Below are 16,373 nucleotides of genomic sequence, written 5' to 3'. Positions count from 1 at the left end.
GTGAATTCTGTATCGAAATTAAAACTTTGGTTCAGCCATTTTTAAGTTCTTCAATCAACATATCTTTCTTAATTTTCCTTATTTCAAACCACAAAAATCACAAAACAATTCCATTACAATGGAAACTAATCAGCCTTATTTATTGAATTCGAAACTTCAAAATACAAACGTGTGTTTATAGTTTGGTTCTTGTTTAATACATAGCCAACCTATATCATCTTGGTATCAGAGCCAAGGCTACACCCCGAGCCTTAATTTCGTTCATTCACAAAGCAAAACACCATGTCTGATCTCAAAGTGGTGAAGGAGAAACAATTGAATTGAGTAGAATTGTTGAAGAGCAAAATGCCACCATTAAATACCTACAAGCCCAACTTAAAGAGTTTCTAGACCTAAAACGCACCTTATGGGAAGGTGTGGATTATGAGTCTGAAAGTCCTAAAGTTAATAGGCAAACAAGCCGTGGAGATGATCTTAGAGTCGACATTCCAGAATTTGAAGGAAGATTAGATAGAGATGAGTTTCTTGAATGGGTAAGAACTGTTGAAAGAGTATTTGATTACAAGAATACGGATGAAGAAAAGAAGGTAAAGATAGTAGCATTAAAATTGCGCAAATATGCTTCTACTTGGTGGGCTAGCAAATGTGCAAAACGAGAAAGAGAAGGGAAGACAAGATTAGATCATGGGAAAAGATGAAGAAGCAAATGAAGGAAAAGTTTCTGCCTTCATACTACATGCAAGAAAATTTCACCAAGCTTCAACATCTACAACAAGATGGCAGGAGTGTAGAAGAATATGGTCGAGAATTTGAAACCATGATCATGAGATACGACCTTAAGGAGGATGATCACCAAACCTTGGTAAAATTTTTAAATGGTTTAGATTCAAAAATCAGAAACATTGTTGAATTATAACCTTATGCTTGCCTTGATGATTTAATTAACCTTGCACATAAAGTGGATAAACAACAAAGAACTAAAATGAAAGAAACCTCATATTTCACTTCAGCAAGAACTACCAATTTCAATTCCTACCAAAAGAACACTCCCCATTCCTATTCTAAAGCCCATTCACAAGATTTAAAAGCTTTGCAAAACAATAATTCAAAGCAGCCCCTAAGCATGCCCAATACACCCAAACCAAACACCAATTCATTCACACCTAGGAGATGTTTTAAGTGTCAAGGCCTAGGACATAATTCTTCCGAATGCCCAAACCGAAAAATGGTGAACTTAGTTGAATTTGATGATCATCAAGAGGAAAACGAGGAGGATTTCTGTGACAATGCTGAACTTGATGAGGAAATGATATATCCGGATGAAGGAGAATTATTGGTTATGCGAAGAGCTCTTAGTGGGGTCAAAGCTAAAGATCCAAACCCACAAAGGGAAGCAATATTCCACACAAAATGTACGGTTAAAGGTAAGATCTGTTCACTTATCATTGATGGAGGAAGTTGCACTAATGTCGCTTCAAAGACCATGGTGGACAAGCTTAATCTCACCGCCACTCCACATCCCGAGCCATACATGATTCAATGGTTGAATCAAAACAAAGGTATTCTTGTAAACTCTCAAGTTTTGCTTTCATTTTCCATTGGTAATAGTTATAAGCAGAGTCTTTTATGTGATGTTATACCTATGGATGCATGTCACGTTTTATTAGGAAGACCTTGGCAATACGATAGAAAAATTATGCATGATGGCTTTAAAAATACACATACTTTTGTTTTAAATAAGAAAAAGATCACGTTGGCTCCATATGCACCTGCCCATAATTCTAAATTACAAGCAACTTTAACAAATTTTCATTCTTTGATCCCTATACTTAAAAGTGAACAACATGAATTTGTGGAACGAAAAGAATTGTTATTGCTAAATGATGAAACCGAATCTGTTTTGCATGATCACCCTTTGATTGAACGTTTGCTTGATGAATTTACATATGTTTTTCCTAATGAAATACCAAATGGACTTCCACCTAAAAGGGATATACAACATAAAATTGATTTCATTCCTAGTTCTTCATTGCCTAACAAACCAGCCTATAGGACTAATCCTAAGGAAACCGAAGAAATTAGGAGACAAGTGAATAATTTTTTAGCTAAAGGTTTGATTAGAGAATCCATAAGTCCTTATGTCGTTCCTACTTTACTTGTGCCTAAAAATAATGGAGAAATGAGGATGTGTGTGGATAGTAGAGCCATCAATAGAATCACTACCGAGTATAGATTTCCCATACCTAGACTTAATGATTTGTTAGATGATCTATATGGTTCTAAATTTTTCTCTAAGATTGACCTTAGGAGTGGATATCACCAAGTTAGAATCCATGAGAGGGATGAGTGGAAAACCGCATTTAAGACTAAGGAAGGACTTTATGAATGGTTAGTTATGCCCTTTGGTTTATCTAATGCACCTTCTACCTTTATGAGACTTATGAACCAAACCTTGAAGCCTTTCTTAGGTCACTTTGTAGTGGTTTATTTTGATGATATTTTGGTGTATAGTCAAAGTGAAGATGAACATGTTCATCATTTACGTCAAGTGTTTAGTGTGCTAGCTAAGGAGAAGTTATATGGTAACTTGGAGAAATGTCAATTCTTTTCGGAGTCAGTTAAATTTCTTGGGTTTATTGTGTTAATTGAGGGGATAAAAGCGGATGAAAAGAAAGTTGAAGCTATCAGAGACTGGCCTATTCCGACCACCATTCACCAAGTTAGATCATTTCATGGTTTAGCTTCTTTTTATAGGAGGTTTGTCCCAAACTTTAGTTCAATCATGGCCCCTATCAACAAACCCACAAAACTTAAGACTTTTGAGTGGAATTCCAAAGCACAAGCAGCCTTTGACACCATCAAAAACAAACTTACCACCGCACCTGTTCTAGCTTTGCCTAATTTTGATAATATTTTTTAAGTAGAGTGTGATGCGTTTGGGGTAGGTATTTGAGGTGTCCTTACTCAAAACAACAAACCCCTTGCTTACTTTAGTGAGAAGCTCAATGATGCTAAGAGGAAATACTCAACTTATGATAAGGAGTTTTATGCTATCATTAGATGTTTAGAGCATTGGAGACACTACTTGATTGCCAAAGAATTTGTGTTACATTCTGACCATGAGGCCTTAAAGTTCATTCAAAGCCAACACAAACTTCAATCTAGACTTGCTAAGTGGGTCGAGTTCCTACAAACCTTTCATTTCACCATTAAACACAAAGCGGGTAAACTAAACACCGGAGCTGATGCTTTATCTAGGAGATACTTGCTTTTGAGTACTTTGAATACTAAGGTTGTGGGAATGGAATTGTTAAAGGAATGCTATATTGATGATGTTGATTTTGGAGAAGTTTTCGAAAAATGCCATAATAAGCCTCAAGGACTTTTTTACATCTTCCAAGGATATCTTTTTCGAGGAAACCAATAATGTGTGCCTAGACATAGTGTTAGGGAGACTTTGATTAAGAAGTATCATTAAGGAGGACTTGGAGGACAGTTTGGAAAAGAAAAGACCATAGCTTGAGTGAGTGAGACCTTTTATTGGCCCAAACTTGCTAAAGATGTCATTCATATTATTAAGAAGTGTGTGCAATGCCTAAAAGCCAAAGCCCACAAAACGTCTCAAGGTCTTTACCAACCTCTTCCTACACCACAAAACCTATGGGAAGATGTGAGCTTAGACTTCATAACCGGACTTCCTAGAACCTCTAACAATAAGGATTCCATTATGGTTGTTGTTGATAGGTTTTCCAAAATGGCCCATTTCATTGCTTGTCATACTACACATAATGCCGTTAACATTGCTAATCTTTATTTTACAGAAATAGTAAGACTACATGGGATAGAAAGAAGTATGGTAAGTGATAGAGATTCAAAGTATCTTAGTCATTTTTGGCTTACTTTGTGGAGAAAAATGGGAACAAAGCTTAACTTTAGTAGTTCTAGCCACCCCCAAACTGATGGTCAAACCGAAGTAACCAATAGGACCTTAGGAACCTTGTTGCGTGCCCTCATTACTAAGAATCCTAAACAATGGGAACAATTGCTACCACATGCTGAATTTGCTTATAATCGAGTTCCTAGCAAGACAACCGGATTTTCTCCTTTTTTTTATAGTTTATGGCCTTAATCCTTTAACCCCTATAGATCTTACGCCTTTTCCTACACCTTTGAAGTTTAGTCATGATGCCGAGTCTAGAGCCAATGAGATTCAAAAGGTGCATAAGCAAGTTGTGGAAAGGATGGAGAAAATGAAAGAGAAGGTTAAGGAAAGAGTGGATCAAAAGAGAAAACAAGTGATTTTTAAAGAAGGCGACTTAGTATGGATTTACTTGAGAAAGGATAGGTTTCCCACACAAAGGAAATAAAAGTTAAGTGCTAGAATTGATGGACCATTCAGAATTTTGGAAAAAGTAAATGATAATGCTTACAAACTAGAGCTACCTAGTAGCTATGGTGTGTGTTCCATTTTCAATGTTGCAGATTTGATTCCATTTCATGAGGAGGACATCTTATCAAGCTTGAGGTCAAGCATTTCCAAAGAAGGGGAGGATGATGTAGGATCACCTACATCAAGTTCTCCTGAGCTAGCCAAGATCAATATAATGATACATCAAATGGAAGACGCTCAAATTCAAGGTCCAAAACTGAAGTCCTTTAATTTCGTAGTCATAAACTAAGTCTTTTCTTTTGGGTCGTATTATTATTTAAGTCTTTTAATTTATTTCGAATATTTGAGTCTGTTTGTTTTCTTTTACAATAAAAAGTCTTAGAGATGATTAAGCTAGGTTTAGGATCAAGCTTAATCATGTCTCATGTTTAGTTAGTTGAGTTGTAATTTTCTTTTAAGTATAGTATTTATTTTTGGCTCAAATGGGTTCGAAATTTACAAAGCGTGCGAAGTAAGAATCGAAACAAAGCATTCAGCCACAAAATCAATAAAATGGCTGAAAATCATCAAGGACATATGAAGATTATTGAAGGACATTTGCAAATCAATTCAAATCAAGCCAATCACTTTATTTCCAAATATCCTATAGATAAAAAAAATATAATTGTTGGAGACTTGCTTTTATCCATTAAATTTAAAAATATAGCTATTGAGAACTTGCAAGTTGTAATATTTGGTAGCTGAATGCTTTAGTATAAATAGGCTACTAGCTCTCTTTTAATTCATTCACTTCCATTACATCTTTAATACAAACAACCTTTGAGCATTTCTTGTTCTTTCTTTGCAATTTAATTTTAACTTGGAGTAGTTGAAAGTAAGTTGAAGTTCCTTTGCTTTTCATTCTTTTGGCTAAAGATTGAATGTGTTCTTAGTAGCTCATAGCTTTAATTTCGTGGTGAATTCTGTATCGAAATTAAAACTTTGGTTCAGCCATTTTTAAGTTCTTCAATCAACATATCTTTCTTAATTTTCCTTGTTTCAAACCACAAAAATCACAAAACAATTCCATTACAATAGAAACTAATCAGCCTTATTTATTGAATTCGAAACTTCAAAATACAAACGTGTATTTATAGTTTAGTTCTTGTTTAATACATAGCCAACCTATATCACCATGTTCTACACATAATTTTTATATATTTTATTTAAGGAAAAATTGTTGGGAATAATCCAATCTATTTCCCATTACCTACCAATAATCCCACCTTTTGAAATTTTTATAAATAATCTAATCTTTGTTTTCAATTTGTTGCCAATGGACCCTTCAGAAAATGACCTGCTATACCAGGTTATTCTCATCTTTTGTCTTCTTTACAATAATCCAACCTATTTCCTATTACCTATCAATAATCCCACCATTTGAAATTTTTATTAATAATCCAACCTTTGCTTTCAGTTTGCTGCCAATGGACCCTTTAAGAAGCAAATTGAAATTGCTATTATTTCCGAAGCATAAACTTCATCATTGTATTAATAGTAATTTTCTTTACATACATATCCCATGAACATTGTGGCTTACAAAAAATCATCCAAGAAGGATTAAGGCTACATGCGTTAGTTAACTAGTTTTCTTAATACAAAATGATTAGATTAGTTTTCTTAACTTCATCTAGAGGTTGATTTAGATAAGAGGTTCTGCACTTGTGGAAAGTGGGATTTGAAAGATATTCCTTGTCGTCATGCAATAGCTACTATATTATACAAGCGTTTCGATGTGTCTGCCTTTGTTGATGAATGCTATACAAAGGAGGCTTACCTAGAAGCATATAGTGGATCCATACCACCTTTAGCTGGTGATAGGTATTGGCCTAAAATGAATACCACCCTCCTCCCTCCTCCCATTAAACTTGGCCCAGGTAGACCTAGAAAGAACAGGAGGAAATCTGCCCATGAGGATCCTAAAAAACCTGGGAAGTTGACTAGACATGGACTACAAATGTCATGTAGGGTATGTAGTTTATTGGGACATAACAAAAGGAAATGTCCTGATAAGGACACAATTAGGGAACCCTCACCCCCACCAAAGAGAGGAAGGGGTAGACCTAAAAAGGTTGTTGCTACTCCTTCAACACAATCAACAATAGCTCATGAAATCTCTGCTCAACCCAGTCAATTAGGAAGGCGAAATAAAAGTGTAAGGGGAGGTCAAGGCAGTAGAGGAAGAGGTGGCAGAGGTGTGATGAACAAGGTAATTATTTTTTTTTTCTTTCTTTTATCTAGATAGCAAAAACATTTAATCATGTTAATAATTATGTTTATTTAACTTCATTCATGTAATGTAGCATGGCAAGGTCAATATCTTCACAAACATCTTAAAAAGTGGTCATTTGTTCAACGCAAGCATCTACCTCGAGTGTACCAAAGAATGTGTAGTTACTTGAGTTAAATTTGTTCGACAATGTAATTATTTTTGCTATATATTTTGTAAGCCATTTGTAATTGGCAAACTTATCTAATCATTTTGTAAGCCATTTTGTAATTGGCGAACTTAACTAAGCCATTTTGTAATTGGCTAACTAATCTAATCATTTTGTATTTAGAAAACTAGTTAACTAACGCATGTAGCCTTAATCCTTCTTGGATGATATTTTGTAAGCCACAATGTTGATGGATATGTATGTAAAGAAAATTACTATTAATGCAATGTTGAAGTTTATGCTTCGGAAATAATAGCAATTTCAATTTGCTTCTTAAAGGGTCCATTGGCAGCAAACTGAAAGCAAAGGTTCGATTATTAATAAAAATTTCAAATGGTGGGATTATTGATAGGTAATAGGAAATAGGTTGGATTATTGTAAAGAAGACAATGAGAATAACCTGGTATAGCAGGTCATTTTCTGAAGGGTCCATTGGCAACAAATTAAAAATAAAGATTGGATTATTTATAAAAATTTCAAAAGGTAGAATTATTGGTAGGTAATGGAAAATAGATTGGATTATTCCTAATAATTTTTCCTTTATTTAAAATCTATTCGAATCATATTAATTATAATTGATCGGATCATATTTGAACAATTCTAGTTGAAGTAACCTTCCCCCACCATCGCACCTTCCACGTGATGTATATGAGACAAGAAAATAAATGGGAAATATTGTTATTTAGGACCAAATCTAAGGGGTCTCATTGGCGGTGGCTTTGGATACATAAACCCATCCTTTCTTCGACTTCCTACTTCAAACCAAATACTGAAATACACTAGAAGCAATTTTCAGTTTTCGTCTGTTTAATTCTCTGTTACTGTATTAACTCTTATCTCTCAAAGTGTGGAAAAAATAAGTGTCAATATGAGATTGGTTAATCTCATTTTTCCGTCTGTGCTTCTTGTTCTTGCCATTTGCCACTCTATCTCTGCCTTCACCGATGGTAAATTTCTGCACTTATTTCTCTCTTAAAATTTTTTTAGCAAAATTTAATAGAAGTATTTAGGATATTTCATTGTAATATTTGAGGTTTTACTGAATTATACTCCAATGTATTCGATCCTCTTGTCACAATCAGTTTTTTATTAATAGTCGATACTCTTAAATTGCGTTATATTATTAATTTATAAATTAAAATAGAATTAATTTGATTTTATTGATTAATAATAATGTAAATTTCACATATATAATATTTTTATAATTATTAATAATGTCTTATTAAAAATATTTAGAATTGAATATACTTATAATATATATACAGAAACCAAATAAAACAATAGAATTGAATAATTAGTATTTGAATATACTCCAAACAATTCGGTTATCTTAAATAGAATCTAACGATTCAATTGGAAGAAATTATTAGAATTTTGATACGTAATTCACTATATTTTTATGTCATATTTACATCAATTAATCGGCTTATTGACTCATCGTGACTATGTACTATTTGGAAATGGCAAATGAAATTCACTTCTAAAATTAATATACTTTTAGCTTAATGGTTAACATCTTTTTCTTTCGTTGTTATCATAGGGTTTAGTAATCATTACTGTAGAAAAAATAATTTTATCTCGTCTTTTCTTTTAGTAATTTCGTCTTTTTTAAGTAATTTTCTAACTTACCCTGAATCTTAAAATAAATCATATATAGTTGAAATTGACAAATTGAACATTTATTTGTTGGAATAGTTTATTCCACATCGACAAATTGAATATGGTGTGCACATTTTATAAGTTATTGGAGTCCTTTTTCTCATTGCCATATGGTTTCGGATATAATATTATGTCCTTGGCTTATGAAATGTGTGCACCTCGTATTTTTCCTTTGATATGTTGGCATTCATAATAAGTTTAACCTAATTTAACATTATTGTATGTCATTCCTATTGTAAACTTGTTTAGCTTTTAACAATCCAAATACTTTCTCCATTTTTTCATCTAAATATATACATTTTTGACACCGTTCAGTGTACTTCTCATATTGTTTGTATGTTGAGTAATTTACAATTAAATATTATAAAAATTTAATATTATAAAAATATGCGATTAACCTTCAACAATTATATCTTGTTACCTCTATTAAGTCGGTCCTAAGAATCTTTGGTCTACTGAAGTTTGGAAATAAAATGCAAATAACTTTATCCTTATAGCTAAATTTTTTTAAAAATATTAACAAAACAATAACTTTAGTAAATATTTATTTACATGTAGTGCAAAATATATGAAAGACAGTGAAAAGAGAAATTATGGTTAAATAATGAGATAAAAATAAGTGAAAGGTAAAATTATTGGTTATTATGGAGAAAAAAATTAAAATTTATAAATGAGATTAAAAAATAAAAATAAAATTATTATAAAAAAAGAAAAATAATGCAAAATAAATAAGACTTAAAGCAAGTATTGGTGCACTACTAAAAAAAATCTTTTTATTGAAGCAGCTAAATAATATCGGTGGACATATTCTTATCACTCCATTCATCTTCATACTAACTATATCCTTTCTTGATGGGATTAATTTGTTGGTTGCTAAGTTCTTTCATACTCTTGTGTGTCAGACTGTCGGTACATATTACATAAAATAGTTTGTGTCCCAACTCCCAATTTCTTTCATCCATATCATTAAAATATTCATTGATATTACTCATATTTTGTCTGGTTTTGCTTGTCACAAACTCGCAATTTCAAATAGCATCAAAAATGACATAAGTTTATTCAAAAGACAATTGTAATAAGTTAGAATCACTTTTACCATATAGAAACATTCCGGTGCATAAAGCATCCTGCTTGAGTCAGGGTCAACAAAAGGTTTCACCATATGGATGTAATTTAGGCAAATTTTACCGGGCACTTGACATCGTGTCCTTTTTAGTCATATAATGACACCTAAATCAATGTGATTCAGATTCTTATTATAGAAGACTTAGACTCGATTTGTACAGAAACTAAACCTAGTTATTTTTGACAGAACTCAATATAATTTATGATTCATGTAGTTAATATTTCACTTATATATATTGCATTAGTTTGGACAAATTTAAATAGATTTGAAAGATTCTTCCTAAAAGTGCTCCGTGATGTTTCATCCAAATTGAAACCAATCTGAATCATCACCTTTATTCCCAACTACTTGTGTTTGTTCTGGGTGTAATTAAGATATATATTTTTTCTATTCTAATTCATTATAAAATAAAGTAAAATGGCTATTATATCTATTCTCCTTTTTATTCAAAGTTATAATTTATATATAATTTAATAACATTAAAAAATATCATGATTTATATTTTTAATCTAATAATTATTGATTTTTTTATCTTAAGTTCCATTATAAAATGATTTAGTAAAACTTTATTTGGCTTTTAATGACATATGTAATTGTTATTATAGTCTATAGTGGCATTTATAATATATGTCACCAGATCATATGTCGCGAAAAGCTTATGATTTTTTAATATATCGCTAAAGGGTCTAATAAATGTTTTTTAATCCACTATATAGCATTAGAAATTTAATGTAGCAGAAATTTTAGTTAAATGTCACTAAATATATCTCACTAAAAAAATATTATGTTGTAGTGTCACATTCATAATATTACATGTCCTCATAGGATAACCCTTTAGATATCATATTTGACGTTAATTATTCCATTTGAAATGAAAAGTGGATGATCATAAGTCACTGCTATATAAGAAATTTGACATTCACAAAATCATAATGCTATAATTACAGGTTTATTACCGAACGGTGACTTTGAGAAGGGGCCAAATCCATCAGACCTGAAAGGAACAGAGGTAATCAACAAACATGGTTTACCAAAGTGGGAACTATCAGGATTTGTAGAGTACATAAAATCAGGTCATAAACAAGGGGACATGTTATTAGTAGTCCCAGAAGGAGCATATGCAGTAAGACTAGGAAATGAGGCCTCAATTAAACAAAGTGTGGCTGTAACAAAGGGCTTAAACTATGCCATTACATTCTGTGGTGCAAGAACTTGTGCACAAGAAGAGCAGCTCAATGTATCGGTGACGCCCGAATGGGGTGTTCTTCCAATGCAAACTTTATATAGTAGTAGTGGTTGGGATTGTTATGCTTGGGGTTTTGTGGCCCTTTCTAATGTTGCTGAGATTTTGATCCATAATCCTGGTGTTGAGGAAGACCCTGCTTGTGGACCTCTAATTGATGCCATTGCTATGAGAGTTCTTTACCCTCCTAAAAGGACTAATGGTATGTTTTCTTATACTTAGCTTAATTCCTTGCTATATAGGACATGTTCTTACTACTTATTGCTATGCCTAATGACTCTCGCCTATAGAGCAAAAAGACGGTCATGATTACCAGTGTTGTGGTGATGTAGTAAAGGAAAAGATGTGGTAATTGTTGTACCATAAAATATCAGCTGAAATCATGAGCTATCCATTGAGGCCTATTTTTTACCCCTTGTCAATGCGGATAATATCGACCTAAAAACTTTTACTAATTACTATGCAACACGACCTTGTTTTTCGCTCTGGTGCTCTCACCTAGGTTAGAATTAGGTCAGATTTAGGTAACCTAATCTTTATAATAAAAAATATATTATTTTAAATTTTTTAATCAAACACTTAACTCTCTAATGTTTGAATTCAAAAATGTATGTGATTACTAGCAATGTTAAACTTTCAAGTTTTCAAGTATCACTAAGATGAATTTGAAGGTTTACATTTGTAAATAGAAGTTGATTTTGTTTAATGCTAGCTTATGGTTATTGATACAATGAAGATTGTTTTAAGAGTCTTCAAAATCTTAATCCTAAGATATAAGTTGATTATATGAAAAAAAAAACATATCATGATGAACGATGAAAAGTAATGAACATTATATTTAATCGGCTAAATTTTTATGTCATTTCACTCCTACTATTCAAATCATTTTTTGTCCACTTTATTCTGTGTATTAAATTCTTTGATTTTTTAACTTCATATTTTTGAGATCCTAATAAATAATAATCGTTATAATTAAAAATATTTAAGTGGTATTTCAGTTCACATTCTAGTTTAGTTGTTTAATTACCTACCAATAATTCTACCTTTTAAATTTTTTTTTAATAATCTAACATTTGCTTTTAGTTTGTGGTCAATGAACTCTTCAATGAAATAACCTGCTATATTAGGTTACCTCTCATCTTCTTCGTTCTTTCTAGTAATCTAATTTATTTTCCATAACCTGCCAATAATCCCACCTTTAAAATTTGGTTCAATAATCCAACCTTTACTTTTTGTTTGTTGTTAATGGACCCTTTAAGAAGCTAAATGAAATTGCTATTTTTCCCAAGCTTATGAAGTTGATCATTGCATAAATAGTAAATGATTTTACATACATATCCCATCAACTAGGGGAGTTCAAAAAGTCAACCTGCTTGACCCGACTCGTCGACCTGTTGACCCACACCCTAAATGGCTGATCAATTTTTTTAAATAATAATATATTCGGGTCGGGTACCTGACCCACCCTAACCGGGTTTGTTCATGGGCCACAAAATACATTGAGTCGGGTACCCGCCAACCCATTATATATTATCTTTATCAAGTTGAAATTTAAACGTTAAAATTTTATTATCAATATAATTATAAAAAATTAAGTGTAGTCGTAATTTTTTCACTTCCCTTCAAAATAAAAAAACCTCTTTTAATCAGTGGCAAAGAGAAATTAAGTATGTTTAAAATTGTGGATTTCTTGATAATAATTGAAGAGAAAATGTGTTAAACAAATTAAAAGAGACTTAACATGTATTGATGAGATATGTTGAATTATTATAAATTAGTGGCATAGAGAAATTGGGTATTTAGCTTCTTAAAGGGTCCATTGGCAACAAAATGAAAACAACGGTTGGATTATTGAAAAATTCAAAAGGTGGGATTATTAATAGGTAATAAAAAATAGGTTGAATTATTATAAAGAATGAGAAGATGAGAGAGAACTTGATATAGCAGGTCATTTTCTAAAGAGTCTATTAACAACAAACTAAAAACAAAAATCAAATTATTAAAAAATTTCAAAAGGTAAAATTATTAACATATAATTAAAAATAGATTAAATTATTCACAATAACTTTTCATTCATAACCTAAAACAATATTTCCCTGTCATGCCTTGCCTCTATTGTTCATGGTATGATCAGTAGATCTAGAATAATGTGTATTAAAATATTTTGAGGCTCTACTCCTATGACAAGAATGTCACCTACAATTACAAACTACAGGTCAGTAAATTAAAACAATTTAGAACTCAAATATAGTACTCAATACACAAATAAATACTTTTATTATACGTTAACTATTAGTAACATTTTCCTACAAGTATTTTAAACCGTACTGTTGTGTAAAGACACATTTATTTACCCAAGATTGATTGAGACAATAGTGAATGAAATCTTTAGGTCATGATTGGTGATTAGCAATGCAGACATGTGTGCTGATATACCACATGTCTGTTGCTTGGCATATAAGTATTCATAATTCATTTGTGGGCATATATTAATTAATACCCATTTAACTTGATGAAATTCAATGTGCACATGGTGATTGGGACATGTGTTCTAACATGTCATCACTTAAGCAGTCACCAGTAATCAATGCTTCACATGACCTCCATTTAGCTCTGTTGGTTGTTTGTATAAATAAAGAGCATTACTATTTGTCGCCATCCTTTTTATTTTATTGTCATCCTCCTTCCTAATGAAATTATAAATTTGTTCCTGAACTTTAAAAATTTATAAATTTACTATTGGAGTTAATAACACTATTATCAACTAAATTAATAAAAAAATTATTAATAAAATATTAAAAATTTAATTAAAAACTGAATTTTAATTAATATATTATTATTATATTAAAAAATAATTAAACATTCAAATAAATTATTTAAATTCAAAACTAATTATTATAATAACATTATCATAATATAATATTATATTAAAATAAAATAATTTATTGCAACATTTATTTAAATAACAATAACTTAAAAAATAAATTAATTAAACAAAAAAATTTTAAAAAAAAATTTAGTACCAATCGCACAATAAGTGCGACTCGACCTAGGTACTTTGTGCGACTGGTATTTTTTTTAAATTTTTTTTATTATTTTTATTTATATTATTATTGTTATCATTATTATTATTATTGTTATTATAATTATAATTATTATAATTATAATTATTATTATTATTATTATTATTATTATTGTGATTGTTATTATTATTATTAAATTATTATTTTATTTTAATTATTATATTTAATTTATTTTTCTAAATATTATTATTATTATTATTATTATTATTATTATTATTATTATTATTATTATTATTATTATTATTATTATTATTATGAAAATAAAAATAAGTTAAAAAATAAATTAATTAAACAAAAGAAATTTTATAATTCGAAATTCAAAAAAAAAAAAATTAATACCAGTTGCACAAAAAGTGCGACTGTACCTAGGTCGAGTCGCACAAAAAGTGCGACTGTGCCTAGGTGCTGTCGCACTTTTTGTGCGACTGGTATTATTTTTTTATTATTTTATTTTCTTAAAATTTTATTAATTTTATTTATATTATTATTTATATTATTATTATTATTATTATTATTATTATTATTTTTTTTTTTTTTTTTTTGTTATTATTATTATTATTATTATTATTATTATTATTATTATTAGTAATATTATTATTATTATTATTATTATTATTATTATTATTATTATTATTATTATTATTATTATTATTGTGATTGTTATTATTATTATTAATTTTTTTTAATTATTATATTTATTTTATTTTTTTAAATATTATTATTATTATTATTATTATTATTAGTATAAAAATAAGAAATTTTAAGTCCAATGGTAAAGTTGTAATTTTTTAAAATCTAGGGGCAAGTTTGTAATTTCATTTGAAGGGGTGGCGATAAAATGAAAAAGGTGGCGACAAATAAGAATTGGGTAAATAAACTTAACTAAATTATTCAGTGTCAAAATAATATATTTAATTGTTAGGGGGTCATAACTAATGTTTCGCCCAGGGCTGGCGTCAAGTCTAGATAGTGCTACTTGCTCGTGCTTTGTGCATTTCACTATTCAATCAACTAAATTGGGGCGGAGAAAAAATTGGCAAATTCTATAAATATCCTGTGCATTTTAAAAATTATGATATTTTTCTAATAATTTTATATCTTTAAACACCTAACATATACTAAGTAATTTAATATTGAGACTCCAAAACTTTTGAGGCCCTATACGATCAAGCATGTTGAACATGCTCAAAACCTCCCATGTTGAACTAAGTATCATTTTGGGTTATGTATGTAACACATGATAATATGATCATCTTACACAAATTGCAGTGAACCTATTGAAGAACGGAAACTTTGAAGAAGGTCCTTACATCTTCCACAATTCATCATGGGGAACACTAATCCCACCTAATATTGAAGATGCGCACTCTCCACTCCCTGGTTGGATGGTTGAATCACTAAAAGCAGTGAAATACATTGATTCGAATCACTTCTTTGTTCCATCAGGCAAACGTGCAGTCGAGCTGGTGGCAGGTAAAGAAAGCGCCATTGCGCAAGTTGTCAGGACCACGCCCGGAAAACTTTACTCCTTAACATTTGTTGTTGGGGATGCAAACAATGCGTGTTCAGGTTCTATGGTTGTGGAGGCCTTTGCTGGCAAGGACACTGTCAAAATCCCTTACAAATCCAAAGGAAAAGGTGGTTACAAACGCGGTGTTCTTAGGTTTATTGCTACTGAAACACGAACCAGGATCATGTTTTATAGCACATTCTATGCAATGCGAAGTGATGATTTCTCTTCCCTTTGTGGGCCTATCATTGATGATGTTCGACTTGTCACTGTTCGCAAGCCTTGATTGTGATTGCAAGGAACAGTTTATTCTGTTGTTTGTGTCAGCCTATTTGCATCGGTTTTAAATAAGTGTATAACGTAAAAAGTCTATTGTGTCGGTTTTAGGTAATCTTAGTTTTATTGAATAAGATAAGATATTACGAGGTGTTAGTTTGATGGGAAAATATGGTAAAAATTGGGGCCCTTTTTTGTTATATGTTGTGTTGAGGTAAATTACACCTCTATGTATAATGCTAAGCAATCTGTTTTTATGTTGCTGAGAAGTTAGAAACATTTAGTTGAGATAATAATATCTATGCATAAGTTTATATACCATCTATATGTATGTGTTTCTGCTAAGAAACTTATATCAAACTGATTTGGATGGAGGTCTTGATCGAAGGCATTTTGATCCTTATGATGCAAATATGACTAAATGGGTTATGTCGTTAACCTGCAAAACGAACATAGTTATTTGTCCGAGGCTGCTCTTCGGAAAGCCTCTTCGGCGATCAAGTTAGTGATCGAAGTAAGAATGAGTATTGAATGCTAGAGTAGTTGGGAGGATGAGAGTTGCAAAGCTTACCTGCATTGGTAATAAATGACAGTATTTATAGTGCAATA

At 30.9% G+C, this 16,373-nt stretch overlaps 1 protein-coding gene across 1 annotated transcript; it reads left to right on the top strand.

Moving 5' to 3' along the window:
* Positions 1-7,560: 7,560 nt before the first annotated feature.
* LOC130801610 (protein DUF642 L-GALACTONO-1,4-LACTONE-RESPONSIVE GENE 2-like) lies at positions 7,561-16,171 on the top strand. The gene is made up of 3 exons (XM_057665487.1): positions 7,561-7,814; positions 10,600-11,097; positions 15,248-16,171. Exons 1-3 carry the CDS (start codon positions 7,736-7,738, stop codon positions 15,772-15,774), a joined length of 1,104 nt encoding a protein of 367 aa, XP_057521470.1. The 5' UTR covers positions 7,561-7,735; the 3' UTR covers positions 15,775-16,171.
* Positions 16,172-16,373: the final 202 nt, after the last annotated feature.

This window comes from Amaranthus tricolor, chromosome 15, assembly GCF_026212465.1.
Source record: "Amaranthus tricolor cultivar Red isolate AtriRed21 chromosome 15, ASM2621246v1, whole genome shotgun sequence".
Classification (NCBI taxonomy): Eukaryota; Viridiplantae; Streptophyta; class Magnoliopsida; order Caryophyllales; family Amaranthaceae; genus Amaranthus; species Amaranthus tricolor.
Note: the sequence above shows the minus strand (reverse complement) of the source record. Positions and strands in the feature narration are given on the sequence as shown.